This window comes from Felis catus, chromosome D1, assembly GCF_018350175.1.
Source record: "Felis catus isolate Fca126 chromosome D1, F.catus_Fca126_mat1.0, whole genome shotgun sequence".
Classification (NCBI taxonomy): domain Eukaryota; kingdom Metazoa; phylum Chordata; class Mammalia; order Carnivora; family Felidae; genus Felis; species Felis catus.
The window spans coordinates 88,770,382-88,796,835 of NC_058377.1; the positions used below are offsets into that span (position 1 = coordinate 88,770,382).

The window sequence follows — 26,454 nt, forward strand, 5'->3', positions numbered from 1 at the left end:
TATCTTCCTGTGCTGTACTCGCCCCTCGTTATGATGTGAGGTGATAACATGCCAACATGGTGAGATGACGCACGGTGAATGATGTAGGCATTGGGACATAGTGTTAGGGTATTGATGACCCGCTGACAGTATGTCAGAAGGAGGATCATCTGCCTCTGGGCTGCTGTTGACTGTGGGTAACTGAAACTGTGACAAGCAGAACTATGGATAAAGGGGTCGTTGGCATAAAGTTTATAATATTACCTTACTATATAGTACTTCTAACATTATATAATCTGAAGTGATGTCTCCATTTTCAGTATTAGTAATTTGTGTCTTTTGACTTTCTTGATCAATCTGGCTGGGGATTTATAAATTTTATTGATCTCTTCAAACAGTCACCTAATTTCATACAATTTCTTCATTGTTTTTCTAATTTTCTTTTCATTGGTTTCTGCTGCCACCTTTATTCCTTTTTTTTTCTGTTTGCTTTGGGTTTAATTTGCTCCTTAGTTTCCTAGTTTCCTAAGGTGAAAGCTGAGATCAGTATCATATAATAAACCTTGATGCTAACATAAGCATATAATGCTTTTAAGGTCCCTTTCAGCAGTGCTTTAGATGAATTCCACAGAATTTGATGTGTTTTATTTTTCTTTCTATTCAAGATGTTTTCTAATTTTCCTTGTGATGTGTCTTTTCATCCATGAATCATTTGCAAGTGTAAATATAATTTCCAAATATTTAGGGCTTTTCAGCCTTTCTTTTATGATTTCTTGCTTAACTCCATTGTGCTTAGAGAACATGCTTTGTATGATGTAAATCTTAACTTTTGTTGAGATTTTAGAGTCGTAATATGGTCTATCTTGATGAATGTTTCATGTGTATTTGAAAAGAATGTGTGTTCTACCTCTGAGGAGTGTTCTATAAATGTCAGGTGAAGTTGGCTGGGAGTAGTGTTCATGTCTTCATATCCTTTCTGATTTCCTACGTGTTCTGTCCATTCTTGAAAGAAGAGTGTTGAGATCCCTGGTTACGATTAGGATTTGTCTGTTTTCCCTTTGAGTACTGTTGGTATTATATCATCTTGAAGATGTGTTATTAGGCACAGAACACATTTAGGATTTTATGTGTTCCTGATGAATTGATGCGTCATGAAATGTCTGGCGTAATATTTCTTACTCTGAAGCCTTCCTTATCTGATATTGATACAGTCAGTCCAAATTTCTTTGATTGATGTTTTTATATCTTTTTACTTCTAATATATCTGTCTTTATATTTTTTAATTTTTAAAAAAAAATTATTTATTTTTTTTTTTGAGGGAGAGAGAGAGAGAGAGAGAGAGAGACAGAGCAATAGAGGGGGAGGGGCAGAGAGAGGGAGACACAGAATCCGAAGCAGGCTCCAGACTCTGAGCTGTCAGCACATGGGGCTCACATGGGGCTCGAACTCACAACCCGCGAGATCGGGACCTGAGCCGAAGTCAGACGCTTAACCGACTGAGCCACTGAGGTGTCCCTGTCTTTATATTTAAACTGACTTCTTGCAGACAGCAAATAATTTTCTTATTTTTTAATCTAATCCATACTCTGTCTTTTAATTAAGGTGTTTGGACCATTCACATTTAGTAATTTTGTCCTTTGTTTTTTCTTACCTTTTTTTTTTTTTTTTTTGATTGGTTGCTTTTTAATTTTTTAATTCCATTTTATTTCTGTTTTACCTTTCTCTTTCTACGTGGTGGTTTCCTTAAGGTTAACGATATAATTCTTTAACTCATCACAGTCTACCTTCAAATTTGTATCACACCCCTTCGTGTGTAATGTAAGAACTTTATAACAACTTACTCCATTTTCTCCCTTCTATCCTTTGTGCCTTTGTTGTCATGTTTTATTACCACATGTGGTATAAGCACCAGCATATATGTCTGATATGTTTTTGCTTTAGCAAATCAATTATGTTTAAAACATAAACTTTAAAAGAGTTTTAAAAATGCAAGGAAAAAAAGTCTTTTTGCATTTGCCCATCTTCTTTTTACCATTTTTTGGCCTTCTTCATTTCTCTATGTAGATACAAAATGCTTGTCTGGTATCTACTTCCGCCTGAAGAATTTCCTTTAATGTGTCTTGTAATATAGGTTGGCTGGCAATAAATTCTCAGCTTTTATCTGAAAAAGTCTATTTCTCCTTCATGTATTTCCCTTTAATTATTAATTATGGCAAAATATGTGTAACATAAAATTTACCATCTTAAACATGTGTAAGTGCACAGCTTAAGGATAATAATCCTTTCACGTTGCTGTGCAACCACAGCAATTTATCCACAAAAGTCTTCATTGTGCAGAACTGAAATTCTATACCCACTAAAATGATAGCTTCCTATTTTCCTCTCCTCCCAACCTTTGTCTAGCAGCCAGCATTCTGCTTTCTGTCTCTATGGATTTGACTATTCTTAAGTACCTCATATGAGTGGAATCATATAGGGCTTGTCTTTTTGTGACTGGCTTATTTCACTTAGTGTATGGTTCTGAAGGTTCATCCATGTTGTAGTATGTGTCAGAATTTCCATCCTTTTTAAGACTGAATAATATTCTATTGTATGTATTTACCATGTTTTGTTTATTTATATGTCAGTGGACACTTGGGTTGCTTCCACCTTTTGACTGTTGTCAATAATGCTGCTGTGAACATGGGGGTATACATAGCTCTCTGTGTCCTTGCTTTCACATCTCTTGGGTCTATCCCAGAAGTATTGCTGGAACATATGGTAATTCTATTTGTAATATTTTGAGGAGCTGCCGTGCTGTGTTCCATTGTGACTGTACCATTTTGCATTCCTATCAGGTGTGCCCAAGGGTTCCAGTTTCTCCACATCCTTGCCAACACTTGTTGGCAACCATCCTGATGGGTGTGTCTCTTTCGTTTTTGGTATTTCTGCTGGGTATAGAGTTTTGAGTAAAAAGATTTTTGGTTTCACTACTTGAAATAAAGATCCCATTCCATTATCTTCTGACTTGCCAAATATCTGCTGCCATTCTTAATATCTCTGTTCCCCTCTATAATGATGTCTCCCCACCGGCGCTGTTGTCTTCAAGATTTTCTCCATTAGCAGTTTGATTATTATATGCTTTAGCGTTTTTTTTATACTGTATTTATCCTGCTGGGGTTTCCTCTCAGCTTCTTGGATTTGTGGTTTGTTGTCTTTCATTAATTTCGGAAAACTCCTAGCCATTATATTTCACTTATGTTCTGCTTCATGTGTTTTCTCTTTGGAACTCTGATTATAAATACTCAATTGTTTGAATTGTCTAAAGCTCTTAGATCCCCTATTCTTTTTTTTTCTTTTACCTTTTTTTTTCCTCTTTGTGTTTCCATTTGGATAATTTTTGTTGATCTAGCTTCAATGTCACTGACTCTTTTCTTGGCTATGTTTAGTCTGTGAATCTTAACAAAAAAAAATCTTTATCTTTGATAGCATGTTTTTTTTCCCTGAGATGTCCATTTGAATGCTGTTTTATAGTTTCCATCTGTCTGCTGATACCCCCTTTGTTCATGCGCATTGTCCCATACTTTGTCCTGTACTTTCCCATATTCCAACAGCAGTTAATCATTTTGTGTGCTCGTCCTTCCTCAGAGGGGAGCCATCACCCTTGACGTTCAGTTCACTTGTTTGCCTTGGAACCTTGGCTCCCTAATGGACTCAAGAAAAGTTGTGATTTTGTAACTTCTGCTTTTCTTCTGCTCTATTAGGGTGGGAAAAACATTCTCTTCGGGGTTTCTACATGTTAAGTGACAACAGAACTGATATTTCAATTTAGATACACACTTTGAAGAATTCATACGAAGACAGCCTGACAGCTTTTAAAAGTTCAAGGAAATAAATGGAAAGCTACTTCAAAGAAAATTCTCTGTATTCAAAAAGTTAACCCTGGAATCTCTCTTTATAGATATTAAGTGTACTTGCTTAGTCATGATATAGAGATCATTAGGGGAATAATTTTCCTTGTTTCTTCCTTTCATGAGGCAGGAAACAGTACTATTTCAGTGGAGGGATGGATTAGTCTAGTATCTTTTCATGGTCCCAAGTTTGGTATGTCTTTGCAATTAGGAATTTTCGGGGAGGAGGGGCTCTTAGAGCCCCCATTATTTATCTCCAGTCCTCTTTCTTGTATAGTTATAGTATTCTATAAGCCTGTCTGCACTGTTTTGTAATGATAGGCAAATGAAAATGTTTGATATTCCCTCACAAACTATTTCTTATTCTTCTCAGTCAATGTCACCAACAGTCTCCTTTCTATATATTTGAAAATTTCCGTAATAAAGAGTTAAAAATAAAATAACTTGAAAAAATCTCCTTTGCACTTTTTTGGTTTTCAGTGCCTAAGAGAAATGTCATGTGAGAAATTGGACATATAATAAGCCTGAAGCTCCTAATGCATGGGGATTAGAGGTAGCATTTGAAGGAATCATCAGCATATGAATGGTATCAAAGTCATGGAACAGAATGTTCTTGCCTGGGAAGATTCCACCTTTGAGAGGAAGGGATAGAAAATGAGTAAGTGGTAAAGAGTGGAAGAAAACAGTGGAGAGTATAGTGACACAGAAGCCAGTAAGAGACAGTGTTTTGAGGTGAAGAAAGTGATCGACTCAAGAGTACTAAATGTTGGAGTACGATGAGGGCAGAGAATTTAGGTGAGCGCTGTGGACTCAGGCAGTAGATTGGGAATCATCAGCCGGTGGATGGTTTGGGAAGGCTTCACTGTGGATACCTATGGATAGTAGATAAAGTGAGAAGGAGGTTGAGGGAGCCATGAAGAGTAAGCATAATGAGTTCCTAATATCTGTCCACATATTGGAATTTATGTAGACCAAGTCTTTTATATGTGGTTATCATTAAAATTCTCTAAGCACTGGAAACCCACTCACATTTCTACTCATAAAGAGGTTTAAAACAAGCAAACAAAAATATTTCTGTCTCTGGAAATCTGAATTAAAAGAGCAATGATTTGGATGAGCAGGTGACTCTTACCGTGACAGTTTGGCAGTATTTGGGTTTATGGTAATTCATCTAGTGTCTTCTGAAATCTCCAGCATGCCTTGGGAATGAGCTATTGTTCATATAAAATTCCATGATACTATAGTAACGGGATTTGTTTATCTTGCCACATACCATTGACGAGATCTTTATCTTAAACACTTTGTCTAGAAGCCATTGCAATGGAGAATCAAGTGTACATTTTTCAATACTTTCCTACCCACCTGGAAAAGCAAAAGTATAAATCAAATGCTTAAGTTATGATCAGCTCTGTGGGAAGGGAGGGAACCTCAGCTTTACCTTGAAATCATTATGTATACTGGAAGGAAATTGATTTAACGGAATCACCATAAAACTAGACAGAAAACCTCATTTTGTTCGTTGCATCAGGACCTGTGCCAACATTGCTTCATCTTTGCCCTTTGCTGTATCCTGTTTTGTTAAGTTAAAAAGCAGCCCATTGGTCTTAAATTTTTTTGGTGTCCACTCCATTAGTAAGAAATTTCTTTCTAGATGGATGGATGGATAGATAGATAGATAGGTAGGTAGGTAGGTAGATAGATAGATAGATAGATAGATAGATAGATAGATAGATAGAAAGAAATATCTTTAAAGTGACTGTGTTACCACTGTTCTAGTATAATCAATATATTATAAAGCTCATGCAGAATGAAGACATTTGAAAAGGATGAGAGAAAAAAATGAATCATCTGAATCTATATAGAGAGATCATTTGTGTTTTTGGAGAGATAGGAGTTGGTTCTTTCTAATTACGGTTATAATGTATCCTTCAAGTTCTTGTATATGATATCTAAGCTTTAAAAGAATTATAATCAAGTTCCAGAAGTAATTGTCTACATGTATGGCTAATATTATTTATCCAGGGCCTCATATAAGTTTTTCTAATCAGGGAAATTTTGCTAAGCGAATAAACAAAAACTTACAATATTTTTCATTATGGTTGGTTAATGAATAAGTTTGAAATCATAATGGTCAATGTTAAAGTTTCATTATGAACCTAATTTTGATATGCTTGTTTTTCTTTCAGATGACATTAAAGTATCAGTAAACGATTTTATCATCAAGGCAGCAGCTGTTACCCTTAAAGTAAGTAGCAGACCCCAAATAATTTTGGCTTCTTTTAGTCTCATGTTGGGGTGCCTGGGTGGCTCAGTCGGTTGTGCGTCCGACTTTAGCTCAGGTCATGATCTCATGGCTTCTGAGTTTGAGCCCCGTGTCGGGCTCTGTGCTGACAGCTCAGAGCCTGGAGCCTGCTTCAGATTGGAAGTGTCTCTCTCTCTGTCTCTGTCTCTGTCTCTGTCTCTGTCTGTCTGTCTCTCTCTCTCTCTGCCTCTCCCTCAGTCCTGCTCTATCTCTCTGTCTCTCAAAAATTAATAAACATTAAAAAAAATTTTTAAATAGTCTCATGTCTTGGGATTTTTATATGATAAATGGAACTCTGATTTTTAAGTCCCCAAAATTTTATAACATTATTGCTAAAAATATATCATGTAGTCTCACCCCCTCAGTAATACAAATGAAACTGAGAATCAGTGGGGCTTACGACTAATTATAGCAGAACAGAGACCATTCAGCAAATACGAATTGATCCCCGGTGTTGTGCTGAGTACTTTGTAGGCATTAGAGGTACAATAGTGAACGAACACCTACATGTTTTCTGCTCTCCTGGGGCTTACACTCTGGATGGAAGAGACCGGTAGTTGTCAGATAGTGAAAGTATTGAGGAGCAAGAGAAAGGGGAGTAGAGGTGTCATTGTGCACAGTTAGGCAAGGAAGGCCTCTCTGGCAAGGTGATAACTGAGCCAAGGCCCAAAAAAGAGGGTGTGAGCCACAGACACACCTAGTAGAAGAGTGCTCCAGTCAGAGGGAACTGCAGACGCAACGGCTGGGAGGGGCGAGTGCTGCCTTTGAGACATGGCCCCAGGGACAAAGTGTGCCTCGGAGAAAGAAGGTAGGAGATGAGATTGAACAGATGATATTAAAAGAGGGAATGTGGAGAGGGCCCTGAAGTAGGTGAAGCCTTGGTGGCCATGGAAAGGACTAGGGATTTTATTATGAAGGGGAAGGAAGCCTTTGGAGGGGATTGAGAGAGGACTGACGGTCTACTTCACCTTTACAAAGAAAAAGGAGTGACTGTTCTGGTGGTTTGAGGAATGCAGCCTGTAGAGAGGCCAGGGGGCAGCAGTGCTCTCCTGGGAGGCTGTGGACCCTGACAGTGGTGTGGACTCAGGTGGCAGCTAGGAGGGTGGCTAGGGTGAAGGTGAGATTTTGGATACGTTTCAAAGTAGAGCCAACAAAATTGACTGATGGATTGGATGTGGAGTGTGAGAGAAAGGACAAGGGCTTTGGCCCAAGCATTGGGAGGAATGGAGCTTTCCACGTGCAGAGATTGGGGATGTGAGAGAGGAGCAGGTTCGAGGTAGGAGTTCTAGAGTTGGATTTGGACATAACTCAGTTCGAGAAGCCAAATGGTGTCCCATTGGAGGGGCCAGGAAGGCAGGTGAGCGGTGGGGTGTCTGGCTGGACACGTAGATTGGAAACCCAGGCTTCCTGCCTTCCTGCTCTGCACCATTTTCTGTCCTGCCTTTCTTTCTATAACCAGGCTATTTTTCTGGATCACGCGTATTAAGTGCTATATTTAAAGTATGCTTATAAGGAATTTGTTTTTATTTCTTGGACAATACAGTAATGGAGAATTTTAAAGTCATGCCTTTTCTTAGCCATTCGTATCTAAGGGTTCATATGCTTTTGTGTTTTGACCAAATAATATTTTGAATTGTATTAGTGATTTTCTAATTATGAATCGTTCTTGCCCTCCTTAAGTGAATCTGCAGTGGCCATTACATTTCATTTCATAATTTTGTATTAGGAACCGTGATTGTAGTTTAAATTTTGTGCTAGTTTTATCAGGTTTTTTTTAAATCGGTGGTCTCTTAAAATGAATTTGGATCCTTTTCCTCTTTCCTTTCTCTGTACTTTTTTTCTTTATTATAAAGATTTTTATTTCTTGAAGTTTATAGAATTCACCAATAAAAATATCTCAGCCTAGTTCTATTTTGAGGAGGTAGACTTGATGACTTTCTCATTTTCCCCCATAATTATTGAGCTGTTTAATTTTCAGCGTTTTCTTGAATCACTTTTGGAAACTTCTATATTCCCAGAAAATCACTCATTTCATCTGGATTCCCAAGCTTAACTAGCCTAACGTTATTTAAATGTTTCTTCTAATATCGTAATGTCCTCAAGGCTGGCATTATTCTAGACCCTGTCTCGCTGTTATTAATGTATATTTGTGTGCTCAGTCTTTTATATTGTTTATGTATTCCTTCCGTCATTTCCTTAGCTGCAGAGTAGAATTAGATTAGACTTCGGTTGAAAAATATTTTATTAGAAAATGTGAAATAATGATTATAAATACGAATAAGAAAGTTTAAGGGTATGAATTTTCCTTTGCCTACAACTGAGACCATGTCCCCTGGGCTTTTGTCGCGTGGCTGCGTAATTACACTTCTTTTGCCAGATGTTCCTTACTTGGGAGGGGCTTTTCTTCCCCTCGTTTACTTTAGCGTCCTCTGTAAGAATTTAAAATCTTCGGGGGGTTTGCGACTTCGCCGTGTCTGATTTTGACAAATGAGCTTTGATGACTTCGAATGAACGAGCAGCAGGAGTGAACATAACAGGCCGGGGAGGAGCACAGTGGGAAAGGCCTCTTCGGGGAGGGCTCAGAAGTACACTTAGGTAGGCTGTTACCCAAGCGAAGAGTGGGAAGAGAAATTCGTCTGTTTGCTGTTTTTCACCATCACTTTCTCCGATACTTGGCAACAGTGTCAGTATACACGGTCTCCAGGTGTTTAGCCATTTCCTCTGCTCTTTTCGTCTTCCGCGTAGTTGTATGTATATTAAACACATGCATGCTCATACACAGTATCTGTCATATGTTGGTGAAGCCTGGGAAATCTCTCTTAAATACAGAAGTCACTTATTAGGGGCCGGATGATATCCGCCAGGGCTGCGCTAGATAATTGCGCCGTCTACATGCCTCAGGAATTATGTGGCTGAATGTTGCTACCCGCTCCCCTCCCTTCTTCTCTTCTCCTTAAGGCCACGTTGGTCACTGTATGAGGCAGGAAGTATGGCAAATGTTAAATGCTTTTTAGTAATCAGATTTAACAAAGGGAGACCTTTTTTTAGCCATGATTTAGTATACAGCGATCAAAACAGGTCCATCAGTGTTTCCTGAAGCTTGCTTCAAAAAAGATGGTATGTTTATTCTTCCCAAACATAGACGACATTTAACACTGAGATCCAAATCATTGTTTCAAACCAGATCTTCATTTGTTTGCTCTGTCCACCTATATTCACTTTCAAAAATGCAGAATAATTTTAGTTATTTTTCTGTAACCGCCTTGCTCTACAGCTGCTTCTTTAGTGACATGTTTTTTCTATTTCTGTTTCATAGCAAATGCCAGATGTTAATGTAAGCTGGGATGGAGAGGGCCCAAAGCAACTGCCCTTTATTGACATTTCAGTGGCTGTGGCAACAGATAAAGGTTTAATTACGCCAATCATAAAAGATGCTGCCGCTAAGGGTATACGGGAAATTGCTGACTCTGTAAAGGTATGTCTTAGGAAATACTGTGCTTTCAAAATGTTGGTATTTACTCTCTGGTAAAGTCTTGACATGATCTAGTCATACTGTGATAGAGATATTTATGTATTAGTATTTTCAAGTGATTGTCAATTGTGTATGAAAGTTTTTAAGGTTTTATCTAGGTAGGAACCATTTTAAGAAAATTTAATATTCAAAAATTCAGAAATAACATACAGATAGATTAGGATCTACTGTATTCAAGTTACAGGTGAATGCTTTATTTCCCAAAATCTAGAATTCCACTCTAAAGATGATATTTTAGATAGTTTTAAAGTTAAAGCTGAAACTGTATTTCTGTGAAGGTGGTGAGTAGATCTCACTGTTCACAGTGTTTTATTCTTCAAAACTAATTTTATTCATTTCCTCTCTAGAATTGAGACCACTAAAAGTCCTTCATTTTCCAGAAGCGAAAGTACTGGATTTTTCCTGAGTTTCTTTAAAAGCAGTTTTTCTAGCTCCAATATGGAGGAGTGGGATTTCCCCCAGAATATCCCATTGAACCGCATGGGAACACGGGCAATAGATCGGCTCTGACAGCCTGTATAATTTCCAGAGGTATTTTTTGACGGAAGTGTCACCTCTCTTACAGCGTTAGAATTGAATATTTCAGACTCATTTAGATAAATGATTCTTCTCTTTTTTTTATTTACCAAAGACCAGTTGTATATACCTAGTGGGCGAGCAAGTATACTTTTAAAAGTAGAAGATAAGATTTCTTTGGGGAGCTGACAGTGTACACGTCGTAGATGTACTTGCCCAAAATACACGAACACAAGTTAATCTGCTTTTAAAAGCATACTCTTAGAATCTTCGAGTTAGATACAGTTAATGCTGGCCTTAGTGGAAATGACATTGTTAGCTCTTTCTTTGCTCCTCTTTGAAAAGATTAGCAGAATGTGTTTTTATAGATAAAAATGCAACTGTTTTTCTTAATTGAGCGGTGACTTAGTTCGACCAATGCAGAAGTCAAAGTAAGATACGTTGGTTTACTAAGATAGTTGTGTGCCTTTTAGTCATCAAGAGTTTTCAACAACAATGAGAATACATGTATTATTAGTGTTTTTGTGAAATCCAAATGAGGTTAAATTTCACTATAAAGTTAGAATTTTCTTATGTATTTTTATATCTTTCTTATTTTTAATATTTATGTGTTTCTTATATATTAAATTTTTAAAATTAAGCATTATAGGAAAGTCTCTTTGCTTTTGACCAGTTTACTAATTTTACTATGATAGTACATAGTTCTTAAATTAGCAGTGTTAGCGTTCCCATTTTCTTGTATCCTGAAAGAAGCTAAGTTGAGGTGTAAGGAAGCAGTGTGAGCAGCCTCTCCGCAATGGGAAGGGCAGCCTTGACCCTTTGGAATGTTCTAGGGCCTCTGTGACAGTCCTTGAGGTTTTCCTGTAATTCCTGGCAACCCTTAAGTATCAGTGTGCGCTGGCTGCTCCTCTATGCTTCTTATTCTCCCTGCTTCTCTCTCCCACCCCCTCCCACCCCCTCCTACCCTCTCCCACCCTCTCCCACCCTGCTGCCTGTGACCAACACCCCACTCTCTCTTCTTAGCATGTGTGAGACACCAGGCTAAGCACTGTATTTAATCAGCCCAGTATCATAGTTGAAACTTTAATTCCCCCATTTTGAAATGGAGGAAATGGAGTTTTAGTGCTGTTAAGAAATCTGCCCACAGTGATGCATCTAGAAAGCAGTAGAGGTGAGGTTTTATTTAAATCGGGGCATTTCACAATTCATGAGCCATTTTCTTAGGGCTCCTGTGGCTTCCATTGCTGAAGTAGCTTCCTGACGTTATCCTGTGTTATTGTGTTCCTGCAGTTGATCATTCTCTGAGATCACCTCATTTCTTTATTTGTTGATCCTTCTCTGTTCCTTCCTGTCTGATGTTGATGGTCTTGCTCTTGCCATATATCCAATTCTAGAAGAAAGAGTGCATGGAGATAGTAGGTGCTCCGTGAATTTATTTGTTTAATTCTCAATAAAAACTTGTATTGAAATGAACTTTTCAAGGAGTTTGCGGGTCTCTGGAGCTCCATCTGTGGACCAGGTTAATACCTGCACTAAGTTTTTACTTCTTGACCCTCACTAACCTTAAGGATGTCATTGTGTGGTGCTAAAGGCATGCCTTAGCTAAGTTCAAGTTTTTATTCCCTAAATAAAGTAATATAGTAACAAGCCTTAGATCCCATGCTTCATTAGTTATAACATTTTAAAAGACAGAGGCAAAGTTTTCCTCGATGTACCCGGTATGTTTTTTAAATGAGTTAGTAAGGAATGTGACATATTTTAGAAATATTTCCTAGTCATCTTGTATTACATCCTTTCGGCACGAGGCTTCAGGTAACATGTGTTTTGATTTTAAGTTTACATTACTGGGAAATCCCAGTGAGAATTAGGAATTTGTAAAACCAGTGATGCTCCTCAGAATTATTCTTATGCCAGGCTTTTAGTGTTCATTGATAGGAGTATCCTGCTGATATGTTTACAGTCTACAGAGAGATGTTTTTTTTAAGTGTATTATGTGGGCTTGCAGTCCAGTTTTTAAAATGAACATGTGTTTTATTTGTTTTAGCCTAGTAATTCATCAGGATTGTTGTGATCATCTGCCTTTAAAGAACTGCCTCAATCAATCAATCGATACCTTTCAAAATTCATGATACATGCCTGTTTAAATCATGTGAACAGCTACATCGCTTAAGGCAGAAAAAACACATTTGTAGATTGTCCTATTTCTGATATTTCTGATAGTCCAAGGACCATACAAGTCTAAGTTCACCTTTTCAGTACTCATTTTGGATCCAAGTAGTTTTGTAAATAACTGTATCCAACTAGTATCGATAAATATGTAGTCATCTCAGTTGTCAGTAAGTCACAGTGATATGTTGAGATCATTTTTAGACTTTTAAAGAATGTTTTATTTTTCAAAAATTAAATCATCGATGGTGACTATGTTAGCTCTATAATACAGAAAATTAAGTAAGCCTCAGATTTATTTTACCTCCCCAGGTGACAGTGGCTTCATTTTTCTCTTTCTTCCCCTCCTAAATTAGTTCCTTATTAATTTTTCATACGTAATGACTCAACCTCCATTTCTTTGTCTTTAAAGCATTAAAACAAAAAATTAACACGAGGGTAGTCAATTGCAAGCGCAAGTCAAGGAATATTTAACGACTTCCTTTTTTTTAATGTTTATTTTGAGAGAAAGAAAAAGAAAGGGAGGGGCAGAGAGGGGGAGAGAGAGAATCCCAAGCAGGTTTGTCTGTCAACACAGAGCCCGACACGGAGCTCGAACCCACACACCTTGAGATCATGACCTGAGCCAAAATCGAGAGTTGGATGCTCAGCAGATTTAGCCCTCCGGGCGCCCCTGAACTACTTTTCTTAACGTCATTCTCAGAGTGTCATCTGTCTTTTCCTCTGTCAGTTTTTAGAAAGCAATTTTGCTGAGAGTGGTATGAAGTTAATATATTCTTACAGTCCTCGTGGCAGGTGTAAAACTAGCTCATTCAGGAGTTGCTTCAGCTGTAGATCAAGAACCCCAAAAATGTGTATGTCCTAGAGCTTTGTAATTGCACCTCTGAAGATTTTTATGAAGTAATTGAAACCAGTGGACCAAATTAAAACACTGGGGGCATGACTGAATTGTGGCAGATGTAGTCTTTAGAATGTTAAGCAGACATTTAAAAATCATTTATAAAGACTAACAGCACAGAAGATGCTTATAATATTGACAGTGAAATATACAATTCTGCTTTTTTTTTGCAGCTGTCTGAAGTGATAGATATGATGTGTATGTTTCGGTTTTATAAAAAAGAAGGAAACATTGAAAGATGAAAACTAATATGTTGGTTGTGTGATGGTTGTCATTAGACAAAATTTATTTAAAAGCTACTGGGTCGACAAGAGTGGTTTCTTCTAATACTTTGTCTCACAATAAAATCTTTATAGGCAGAATAATTTCATTGTATCTATAGAAAACATGCTGCATAGTTATGGTATATGGGGTAATTCTAATACTGGAAGAATTTTTAAAGGGAAGTAATTTTTGTAGAGTTTCAGTTCACATCTTTAGCTTCATAGATGATCTGTGCTCTAACTTGTTCATTTTTGAATTGTATTAGAGAAAATGACGTGTGTGTGTGTATGTATGTATGTGTGTGTAGATATGTATATGTCCTATAGAGTCAGTGAGGGCACATCAGCGATGAGTGTGTACCCCAGACAAGTATTACAAGGGGCAAAATCAGCTGCATAACATGGTGCTGGTTGTCATGCTCAACGTGTATTTTTCTTTCTCAGGCTCTATCAAAGAAAGCGAGAGATGGAAAACTGTTACCTGAAGAATACCAAGGCGGATCTTTTAGGTAAAATTTAAACTCTGAATTATCAGTAACGTCAGACAGACGACCATGGGGTACCTGGGTGGCTCAGTCGGTTGGGCATTTGACTTCAGCTCAGGTCACAATCTCATAGTTTGTGGGTTCCAGCCCTGCATCGGGCTCTGTGCTGACAGCTCGGAGCCTGAAGCCTGCTTAGGATGTTTGCCTCTCTCTCTCTCTGCCCCTCCCCTACTTGCGCTCTCTCTCTCTCTCTCTCTCTCTCTCTCACACACTCTCAAAAATAAATAAACATTAAAAAATATATTATAAATATAATACATTTATAAACTTCTACTTTTGTTTTCTACTTGCAATCTCTTTTATTTTAAGATAATTCAGGGGAGAATATTAACATTTGGATCCTTTAGGTATTATCAGCTCTGTTTTTAAGTGTCACCTTCATACAGTGTATGTAGTACACTGAGTGTAGCGTGAATGTTTCAAAAAATGGAAGAACACAGGTTTCAGTGTAACCGACCAAAGCAAGTTATAGACTGTTACCAGCATCCCAGAAGCTTCCCTTTACCCCTTCCTAATTATCCCCCTGGCAAAGGTAACCACCTTTCCGAAAATTATCACCACGGATTTTGTTTTGCTACCTTTGGTCTTTATGTAAATAATGTATATCCCTTAGTGTCTGACTTCTCTCACTCAACATTAATGTCTGCGAGATTGCCATGTTGCCATGTGAAGTAGTTATTATTTACTTTTGCAATGTATAGTATTTTGTAGCATATCGTATGAATGCGCCAGTGTCTGCTTTTACTCTTGGGCATATGTTGTTGTTTACAGTTTGGTGCTGTTACCAATAACGGTGCCGTGAACATTGTCATCGGTGTCTTACGGTGAATATATTTGTTGTATAGACCTGAAAGTGGAACTCCTGAATTAAAAGCTTTAATGGATATTGCCAGTTTTCCAAAACGGTCATACAAATTTATACTTCCGGTAACAGCGCATGAGAATTCTCGTTGCTTCATATTCTCACCAACGCTTAGTAACGTTAGGTTTTAAATTGTAACAATTCTTAAGGTATGTAGTGGTACTCTTTGGGGTCAGGCAAATTAATGCTATTGAATACATTTTCATTATCTTTCAGCCTTTAGGGTATCTGGTAACTTACCAGATAAAGTACCTGTTGATATCTCATGTCCATTTTTAAAAATGGTATGTGGAAGGCTCTTAGCTCCAGATACACAGTTCTTTATAGGATACATATTATTTCACGTATCCTTTCCCACTGCGTCCCTTGCCTTTGGAACTTTCTTCATGGATTTTTAATGAACACAAGTTGTGAATTTTAGTGAAATTCTATTTTTTAGGGGTTTTTTTTGTTTGTTTATTTTTACAGCTTGTACTATTTGTTTTCTATTTAGAATTCTTGCCTCTCCCAGAATTATGAAGTTATTTTTCTATGTTATTTTCTAGAAGTTTTACAACTTTTCACATGTAGATCACAATCCATCTAAAATTGGATTTTGTATCTGGTACGAAGATAAAGGTCAAGATTCTGTAACCGCCCCCCCCCCGCCCCTTATGGATATTAATTACATTGACCCAACATCACCTATTGAAAGGCTGACTCCTTCTCCATAGCACTGAGAAAGTGACCATGTGTGTGTTTGGTCTGTTCTGTGTTGTCTCTTCAGTTGGCCTGTGTGTTCATCCCTTTTGCTCGGTATCACCAAGGTGTAACCTTTGATACCTGGTAAGGGAGGTCTTTAATTTTGTTCACCCTTAAAACTGTCTTTCTTGGCTCTTTATATTTGCAAATACGTTTCAGAGTCAACTTAACACTTTTCATATACAGACACATAGATGCAAACCTTGCTGGGGTTTTGATTGGGATTGCATTCAGTCTTTTAATTGGCGTGAGAAGAATTAACATCTTTACAGTATTGAATCTTCCAGGCAGTGAACACGGTATACGCCGTTGTTTATTCAGTTCTTTGGTTTCATTCAGTTCTGTTTTATAATCTTCTACATAGAGGTCTTATTAGATGTATTTCTTTTATTTATTTTTTGCTACTGTTGTAAATGGTATTGTTTTTAAATTTCATTTTTAACTACAGCAACCTGTATGTAGATATAAAATGAAGTTTTACATTGGCCTTTTTATCTGGTGACTTAGCTAAATTCACTTACGTATCCTATTTTATCTGTAGAGTCTTAGATTTTCTGTGTACACAGTCAATTCATCTATGAATAATGACTATTTTCTTGCTTTCTCTGTTTTTTTTAAGTTTATTTTGAAAGAGAGAGAGTGTGTGAGTGAGTGAGGGGCAGAGAGAGAGGGAGAGAGAGAATCTCAAGCAGTCTCTATGCTCCCAGCACAGAGCCCAATGTGGGGCTCGATCCCACACACCGTGAGCTCATGACCTGAGCTGAAACCAAGAGTCAGACGCTTAACTGACTGAGCCACCCAGGCGTCCCGTGACCATTTTCTTTCTTTTTCCCAGTCCTTCTCGTACCTTATCGTTTCTTTTTCTTGTCATATTCTACTGCCGAGGTCTTCCAGTTCAATGCTGAATGAATGTTATATTAGACATACTATGTATATGTGTGTCGGTACTTGTTTTTTGATACTGTTGCGAATGGTATGTTTGTCTTTGTCTTTGGTCTTTGAATAACTTGGTATAAGGTTCTGTATCAGTTTTTTAGTGAAGGGAAAACGTAGGCTTCCGGGAAAGGGTTCTTTGACTGAGGACGCGCCACCTTCAGAGTGTTCTGTTTTCCCCTAGTATTTCCAACTTGGGCATGTTTGGCATCGACGAGTTTACTGCAGTGATCAACCCTCCTCAGGCCTGCATTCTGGCCGTGGGGAGATTCCGGCCTGTGCTCAAGCTCACGCGGGACGAAGAGGGGAATGCCCAGCTGCAGCGGCACCAGCTCATAACGGTCACCATGTCAAGTGACAGCCGGGTGGTGGACGACGAACTGGCTACCAGGTTTCTTGAAAGTTTTAAAGCAAACCTGGAGAACCCCATCCGACTGGCCTAGCCTCCAACATGAGAAGTTGGTCTCTGGCTTAGTTAATTGAGTAGCTGGTACTAAAACCTACACTGTAAGAAAACAATTAGGTATACAAGCGCGAAGTGGATGAGTTGTTTATTTATTTAGGGTGAACGAGTTTGTCCTCCGAGTTGTCCTCATTTTCAGCTTGAGTTTAATGTTACAGAAATAAATAACAAACCGTAACTAGTAAAAGAAAGAGAACATTTGGTTCGTCAGATTCATTTTTAACCTCTGGTGCTGTTCTAAAGTGAAATGTAAATTAAATTGTTTGGCTCATGTGAGCATTTTAGACTATTTGAGAATGTATGATAAATTGTAAAATGGGAAAAATTGTGAGAACTAATTATGTTGAAATTAGAAGTGAGCGTCAAAGAGAAGCCCATTAATTTAAGCAGTGGGACCTCACTTTTCATAAGCACTGCTCTAGATATACTTGAACAATTTAATATGTACAGAAGTGTATTCTGGATAATAGTAAGTAAATAAGGATCACATTGTATTAGGGGTTGTGGCAACATTATTGAATTTTTTATGTATATAAAGCCATAGGTTTTAGAGTGGTTTCTATCAGTCTTATTTTTCACTTCTATGACACTGTGAACTTATAAAGAGGAAGAATTAAAAAGTCAAAAATAAGAGAGAGAGACCAAAACATTTGTTTCAGTAATAAACTATAGTGAAAATATCTAAACTTTCTGAAATAAACTGTTCACCTTCATATTAAGTTGATATATTAAAATAAATTATGCTATTTCCTACCAAACATTTTGAATTAGTGTTAACTTAAACACAAAATGTTGGGTTTTTTTAGTGCATTTGAATCAAGTTTGTATTGTGCAATAAAATGTGAGAAAATACAAAAGCTTCTATTGTATTTTAAATGTTAGGACACAGAAGTTTAGCAGATCCTTGAAGTTGGTTAGTAGTTTGCCTGGGACAGCTTATAAGGAAGTCTACAAGAGGAAAGGAAGAATTTAAACTTGACCTAACATTAGGAAAACAACGGATGTGGAGTGTAAAACTTTGAAAGAGAGCAGAAGGGAAATTTTATGAAGTAGGCAGGAACTCTCCTTTTTATTCCATCAATAGTATGAACTTTTCACTAATTATTGTAAAAGTCAGAAGAGCCTGTTTCTCTCTTTTAACAGCTTTACCACGACCGGCACGTCAGCTGGCCTGAAATTGGGTGCTGATTTAAATACCCAGTCACAGAAAGGCTTGTGTTGGCGTCTGCTACCCGGAATCCCCAGAAAGCAGACCACGTGGTATGACGGCACGCTGCCTACGCTCTAACCGAAGAGCTTCTAAAACCATCGGAGCCCCAGTATATCAGCTGTTAAGAATATGCTTAATCCAATTACTCTTTACAAACTGTTTTTTTTCAAAGCAGTCTTAAAAACCTTTGTCATATTAACAGTTAGACTAAAAATTGTCCCCAAATGCTCTTTTCAAAGTAACTCTTGCAAGTTATGTTACTCTCAGTTTTAACTGAAATTACTTGTTTTCTCTTAATTTTTATATCTGAGGAATAGAACTTGAGACAGCCATAAGCATTGGCGTGGAGCTCTGTTTTCCACAGACGGACATGCGTACATGGCAATGCACCTGTTTCCCCGGCAGGGAGCTGGGCACTCGTAGCCACCACTGCCTGCCTTGGAAAGTCGGGAACTGCACAGCAGAAATACCGTGTACGCTTGAGGCATTTTGATTTTTCATGGGCTCACCTCACAGCTTTCGGTACAAATTCATTCTGACTAGAAGCGTTTTCTCTAATACTTACACTGATTATGTAAGTGTAATACATACACTTGGCCATAGCACTGATCTGAGTAACACGGTTTGGGTTGTTCTAGAGAACGAGCTCTATGCTGTTTAGGCAGGCTCCCTCCTCCAGTTTTTATAGATACATATAGATATAGATATAGATATATGTTTATTTCTTTTTATATGTATTATTTATATCTTATTGTATGTGTGTAATAGATACTCGTTTTTGTAGTACTGAGAGGTATCACACTGAGAGGATATAAAAATTAAATTTGATATCTGGTCATCTTTTTCCTCATTTAAGCAGGGAAGATGAGTAAAATTTGGGGAAGACTTCTAAAAAAAAGGCAGCACACATTTCTTTTAACACTTGGGCATGAAAAGAAATATCAATGACTGTTTATAAGTCAAATGGCCCTGCTTCTCCCCTTGCAATTTCCAGGTGACCCGTACAGAGTTTGTTCACTATTTTGTGGCATCAATATATTGCTGGCCCACCTCCTTTGTTTGCAACAATACTAAGCGATTTATATGTGCTAGTGCAGCTATCTTACGTGGAATGTCAAATGGAACTTTTATTTTTAGATTTTTTTTTTCTTCTTCTTTGCGTTGCGGATTTAATTTCATGCTAAATCGTACAGGCCAGCCATTCAGACATTCTGTTAAAAGCAAGCCTAGTTTTCTAACCTTTTAATTGAAAGATAGGGGGTGCTGTGAGTTAATGGATTATAGTTAGAGTGTGGAAGAAAAAGTAAAATGGCATTTAGATCTTCGTGTTCAAGGGAAACGTATCCTCATTACACAACTGCATCATGACGGACTTTGTCTCAGGTGACGTGAAGAAGTAAAAGAACCAAATATGTTGCAGGTAACAATTAACTGTTAATTTAGATACGGCCTTATTCATGAGAAACTTCTGTTGATTTTTCAGTCACCAGAAAAAACGGCGTAGAATTGCTATAAGGTTAGGCTGGCCATGATATGCAAGGCAGGTCAAAATGAGGAGAGGACAGCAGTCGGCAGGAACCATCTGGAAGCTTTTGCCTTAATGAAAGAGTGAGTTAACTAGACTCTGCACTAGGTCAGGGGACGTTAAAGAAGTGCGGGAGGTGAAGAATAGTGTACACGTTAATATGTTGCGGTGTATTACAGATATTCGGAGTGGGCATGTGCGGTCAGATAATGCAGCAACAGTAATGTAATTTCCTGGTCCAAAACACAGTCCTCCTCGGCCCACATCACCGGCATCCAAAAAATTAAGTCATGTACAGCAAATGATATATTTCAGAAGACATTTAAGCTTTCTGTAAATGGAAAAAGCAGCAGTCTTCCAATAAAATAATGTTAAATAGTTTTGTGGACTTTTAAATTTTACTTCCTAGTGTTTCCATTGGTTGCAGCAGATGGGGACAGGTGCTGGGTTGGAGGAAAGGTGTGGTTTGTCTAGACTTGTAATATTGAATGAAATTATAAGGCATAAAGATGTGTTTGGAAAAATGATTAGCCTCTGTTAGTAGCAGTCTTTTATTTTTTTGATCTATGAAAAGCTTACCTTCACATTTTATCACTCATCTGTATTTTTTGCAACAAGTTCGAGCAGCCTTTTCTTCCTAGGAAAGCGGATACTTTTAAATCTCTCACCTAACCTCTACTGCACATGATATATACAATGAAAGGAAACGGGCTTTTATTAAAAGTTGAGAAATTCTTCACAAAATCATTAATTAGTCATGATTTGCCTTTATTCACACCAAAAACGATTTACGTTTTCTGAAATTCCTTCGGTTGTGAAATTCTTTATTACCCCATCACTTTAAAAATAGATCTTTTAAAGATGAGGCTGTTGTGATCAAATGAGATATTCTATTAGTCAAGCACCTGATAAAGCATAAAGTATTACACGTAAGTTGTCAAAATGACAATCATATAAACTGCACTTATTCTGCTTCTTTCCAGTGGCTCATCAACAGCCCGTTTGGTAAAGAATGGCATTTGTCAGGGAACTAACTATAGGAGAGCACTCAATAAGTTACTGTCCTTCGCGACAGAACTACTGCCCTTTAGTACGTACTTTGTGCTCCAAGTATTAAATCAAGAGTATTTTCGGCTGGGTTTAGCTTTATCTATATTGTGCTCTTGGTAAAAACTTTTATTTTTCTGTGCCTCAATGTGCTTACCTATGAAAAATGAGGAAACAGGAGGGAAAATTAACCGTGGTGGTGGTGGTTGCTAGTCTTGTTTAATCTCAATTCTATAAAGCGGGTCCAGCCTATTTTAACATCATCATTGCAAGGGAAGGTAATGAAACTCAAGAGATTATGTCATTTGCCCAGTGGCGCATGGTTCAGGCATCGCAACTGGGATTTGAACCCGGATCCGTGCGGCACCCAACTTCAAGCTCGCCACAGTGCAGGTGGTACCGTTGCTGAGATAGTTGGGTATTAACACACCGCACCTTCCCCCGGGAGTAACTGAGGGGCCTGTTCCTCAGTAGTAACACTAATGTGTTTGCTACCTGGCCACTCTTAAATCAGTTCATATTTTTTTTCTGTAATAGTTCTCTTTGTGTCTTTCGGGTAATTGCGTGCAGAGAATGCTGAGGGATTTTTGTTTTCATTATGGACACCCCCTGTTAACTTGAAATGCTGACTTTAAGTAATATAACTGCTCCCTCTGAATGGAAGGCTTGGAAAAATATCAACTTAAACTAGGGGCTTAGTTTCTCTACGGATAAAAATATGACATATTTCACACTTAACAAATACCTGAGAATCTGGTCCAAGTTCAGAAGCAAAAGTAGTGACTCCCAATTTTTCCTTTGGAGGCTCCAGACTTCTGTGTGGACAACCAGTATCAGTCAAGGTCTAATCTTGTATATTGACTTTATTAGTCAGGGACCACTGGTTGCGGTTCACCGTCTGGCAGAGGTCATTGATTGGGTCGTTGAGGCCAGATCTGTCCACATTCACCACGGGAAACCGGAAGCAGCTCTCCAGGGCACAGGTGAGCCTCGGCCACTGGGCTGGTGCACTTGAAAGGGCTCAGGGTGCCCCAGTGGATGGGAGGCCTGGAGCACACGGTACCTACACTGAGAGGGCCATTCCAGACATATGGCAAGAACGAAGACACCTGCTTATTCCGTCACGCGCCTTCCGAGAGAGCTTACCAGATCGTTCTTGCTGTACGTTTCCTAAGATATGCTTCAGAGAATTGCATTCATTATTTTACAACAGGCATTAAAGGGTAAATTTGAAGCTGAGAGACAATAAATCAGTAACTGGCACCATAAGCCCAACCAGGAAGGCTGGGGAGTAAAGTATGCTGTCATTATTTGGAATAACACCAAATAATAAGAAATCTTAGAAAAGCATAGCAGTCTACATTAGACCTGCTTTGTGGGGAAAAACCTATCGAAAATACCGAAAATAGGGTCCCTTCATCTCAAATAATTTCCCCTATTTCCTAGGTGGGGCGTCCATTAAAGTGTGAAACGAAAGTAAAATGGGAAATAGAGTATTCATTCAACAGTGCTGAGCATCTCCTGTGCATCAGCACTGCGGATTCATAGCTAATGGCCCTTGCCCTCCCTCGGCGCAAACTCCAGAGAAGGAGTGATACGCAATTCAGCAACTTCTGTAATCAAAGTATGTGCCTGGGCCTGGGTCGAGAGGTAGGCTTCCTAGAGGAGATAACATTTGAAGCAGGTTTTTTACTGGTTTTCACCACCTCCCTTTTGGTTCTGGCTTCTCTAATTTCAGTAGCCAACTATTTAACACCTTATGCACACCTAATGTACAAGTATCAGCAGTCCATCTTTTTTAACCTTGACTCAGTACCTGTGCATACCACTAGTAACTTAAACGCCAACAGTGCTTAGAAACTGAGTTGGAAGGGAAGGTACTCCGTGGGCGGTTGCAGGGGCAGAGAAAGCTTTACGCCCTGTTACCTGCAAGAAAATGTTCTTGCCAATGTCGTCATGCCTAAAGAAAGTCATGTTCGTTTAGGAATAAGCGCTCGTGCCCTGTTTAATTGAAACACATTTTAATAACACCTCTATTCCCTAACCTCTTCCCCAGCCTCTGCTTTTTTGAAGATGCCTTGTGTGCGCAGATGCATTCTGTTAATGGAGTAAGTCATCTGCCAGGACAGATACTTCTTTGGGTATCTTCACGCCCATTGTTTCACATCTCAAGGGACCATCTGTTAAATTTATTTTCAGAGTCGTGATCATCTTTGGGCTCTCCAGCTAACTAAGCAAAACTATAGGAGCAAGTGAAAATCAAGTTCTATTTTGAGCACTCAGTATCTTTAATGCTAAATATCAGCTTAGTAGGTTCGGAGACCAACTTCATTCACCCGCTTAGCACCATGCAGCCCTTCCAGTTAACTTGATTTCTTTACTTAATACATTATGCAATCTGTGGGCGTTTCATTTTGACACCAAGTCATCTGTTCATTATTGATACATTAATAACAATGTATTTTATCTCAACTTGTTAATGAAATCTAATCAGAATGTAAGTTTCCAGATATTCTACTTTTAATGCTTTGATACAACTTGAGAAGAATGAAACTATATGGTAAGTTTTATAGATCTATCTGTTCCTGACAGTAGACCCTAATCCTCCTTCTAAAAATCTCAGTTTGGTCCCTTTTTCCAGAAGCCATGATTCCTTTGAGCTGAGAGTACACGAGCCTGTGAATTGGGCAAAATGGAAACTCCATAGTCATTGGGGGAGAGGGCTTTTATATGTGTTTCCTCATTTCCTAAGGGAGTCTTCCCAATGTTGGGGAATATTGGAAGAAATCACTTCTTAAAATTGTTTTAAAAATGGAAAAACTGGGGCGCCTGGGTGGCGCAGTCGGGTAAGCGTCCGACTTCAGCCAGGTCACGATCTCGCGGTCCGTGAGTTTGAGCCCTGCGTCAGGCTCTGGGCTGATGGCTCGGAGCCTGGAGCCTGTTTCCGATTCTGTGTCTCCCTCTCTCTCTGCCCCTCCCCCGTTCATGCTCTGTCTCTCTCTGTCCCAAAAATAAATAAACGTTGAAAAAAAAAATGGAAAAACTGATCAAATGCATAAACATACATTAAGCGCAAAATATTCTTTTACTTGGGCAGTCCTCTACAGGACTTTTATTTTCCAGGCAGATATTCAATATAATTTTTCTAGTTCTTAGTTCTTGATAAGTAGATGCAGAGCTTTTCTTTTCTTCAAACTACACATACGCTGACCATGAAAATATAATACTAATTGAATCATGTAATGGGTTCCAAACATTCTTCTGAATGCTCTGTATGTATTATTAACTCATTAAATCCTCACAAGCCCCCAGGATAGGTATTGATATGATCGGAACTTCGCTTGTCTGAGATCCCACAGCTAGCAAGTAGGACAAGAATCAAGATAGGCAGGCTGGCCCCAGAACCTCACAAAAGATTTCTCTTTTCAAAAATGCCAATCTGTTAGGAAATTCTGGAGCTTAGCACGTGAAAAAGACATTAGTTGAGGAAATGCCTCTCTGTTAATATAGTGTTAACAGCTTGTTGAACTCAGTAGCACCTCCTACAGGAATATCATAGAAATGAGTCTTGCTAAAGCCACAGTAATATGACATTCATTGTCCTCTAGTCTTTTATATTAATGAGTGACGTGTTCCTTTAATCTTCTGATTCCTGAAGGGGGTGGTAGTTGATGTGGTTTAAAAATTGAGGGTCAGACAGGAAGACACCTTGACCTTATTTACAGGGCAAATTTTTGGGTGATGACCAGAGTTCTTTAATTTTTGTCTGAGATAACAAGTTATGGAAAAAGAAGTGTCTAATAATTTTTTTAAGAAGCATAGTAAATGATGGGGCGCCTGGGTGGCGCAGTCGGTTAAGCGTCCGACTTCAGCCAGGTCACGATCTCGCGGTCTGTGAGTTCGAGCCCCGCGTCGGGCTCTGGGCTGATGGCTCAGAGCCTGGAGCCTGTTTCCGATTCTGTGTCTCCCTCTCTCTCTGCCCCTCCCCCGTTCATGCTCTGTCTCTCTCTGTCCCAAAAATAAATAAACGTTGAAAAAAAAAATTTTTTTAAAGAAGCATAGTAAATGTCTTTGTGCTTGAAAGTATATGTTCTTTCTGTGCAGATACCAGATAAGTTACTGATAACAGGTAAGTAGAGACATCTTGATTTTTCCCGGATTGTTTTGCAAGTTTCTTGGATATGTTTTTGTTTGAAGCATGATCACTTCACCCCTCATCCTCTATCACCATCACAGCTATTAATTCAAAATATAGAACATAAGACTCATACCTGGTAGGATTCCAGACTGGGTTTCTCCCGTCTTCCCCCCTTCCCAATCCCCTGATGTGTCAGTCTGACCTTCACCAAACACTTCCTTTTTTAAGGGCCTGGGGAATCTTGTTGGAGCAGTTCTGTGCCTACGTTTCAAGAACATACGGATCAAGTAAGAATGTTACCATTTATCAAGACTGACCCATAACATTACGCTTTCCGTAAGATGAGTTCTGTGGCCAATTTCCCGTATATGGTGGGTAGATATATGAACATTTTCGGCTGGTAGCAGAATCCTCTCTTACTTGAAGGTCAAGGAAGTCTTGTGTGTTTATGTTTGCAATACCTTATATAAGACATTCCAAAGCAACTTGCCTTTTGAATGATGAAGTCTCCTTATCTGCATCAATTGTGTGTGTGGTTTTTTTTCATAATTGAAAGACTACAGTCTCTGTAAATGGAGGATGACTCTTTAGAAAAGGTTTCTAGCTCACGATACTCAGATAATAACAGATATTTGGTGGACTTTTGCCTCCTCCGCTTTTTAAGAGAAAAATCATTAAAGAGAAGATGAGGTGGGAGGAATAAGACACAAATGGAAAAAGATTCATGGTATTAAATAGGCACCTAGACAAGGACTCAGGGTTAACATGGACAGTCAGTAATTTGACTTGATTAGAGACAGGACAGGCTTTTTTTCTTTTTCCTTTTCTTTTTCAGAAAACTTTAAAGTTTCATGGCAATCTATTTTTCCAGCACGAAAGTAAACTCCTTAGTGATCGGTGTTGGCCGTTGGCCTAAAGTTACCAAACAAAACTAGGAAGTAACAGAATTTTTAACATTTCTGTACATCTTAGGAGGATATTTATTGGGCAGTGGTGGCCAAACTGCCATCTGTTACGGTTCTTTCTTTCTTTCCACATAGCAGGTGTGGTCGGATCAGCCCAAAGCTGTCCCTGCTTGGAAGGCAACCTTCTTAGAAAGGGCTGGATTAGGCAGATTAAATTATCTGCTTCGGGTCTTTAGGAAAATCTCTTTTCCCTTTGATTCACGTTCTTGTACAATTCTTTGTATTTTTCCTGACAGGAGAATGGTAAACTTAATGGCTGAGATAAGGGTGTGGACCTATAGGATAGAAGCCAAGGAAGCTGTTCAACCTGTTTTTGTTCTTGGCTTAGGCAGTGGCCTGCTGGTAAATGTTTAACAGCTGGCTCTTGGGGGGGGGGGGGGGGGGATGTATAGGTGCCTATAATCAAATGTAAGTCTGTTATAAATGTTACTGATAAATAATAAAATACATAAATAACAAGTTGGAAAGGATATGCTATA

General features: G+C 38.6%; 1 protein-coding gene across 2 annotated transcripts in view; it reads left to right on the forward strand.

The window, feature by feature from the left end:
* The window catches only part of PDHX (pyruvate dehydrogenase complex component X), a 71,167-nt gene extending 50,962 nt beyond the window's left edge, over positions 1-20,205 (forward strand). The window contains exons 8-12 of one of the 2 annotated variants that reach the window (XM_006937192.5): positions 6,056-6,114; positions 9,488-9,646; positions 13,991-14,055; positions 16,812-17,018; positions 18,234-20,205. In XM_006937192.5, coding sequence (XP_006937254.4) covers positions 6,056-6,114; positions 9,488-9,646; positions 13,991-14,055; positions 16,812-17,018; positions 18,234-18,378 — 635 coding nt within the window. In that variant the 3' untranslated portion in view covers positions 18,379-20,205. Of the gene's footprint in view, positions 1-6,055; positions 6,115-9,487; positions 9,647-13,990; positions 14,056-16,811; positions 17,948-18,233 lie in introns of those variants that run through there. The other variant, XM_003993164.6, reaches the window with a different exon arrangement.
* Positions 20,206-26,454: the final 6,249 nt, after the last annotated feature.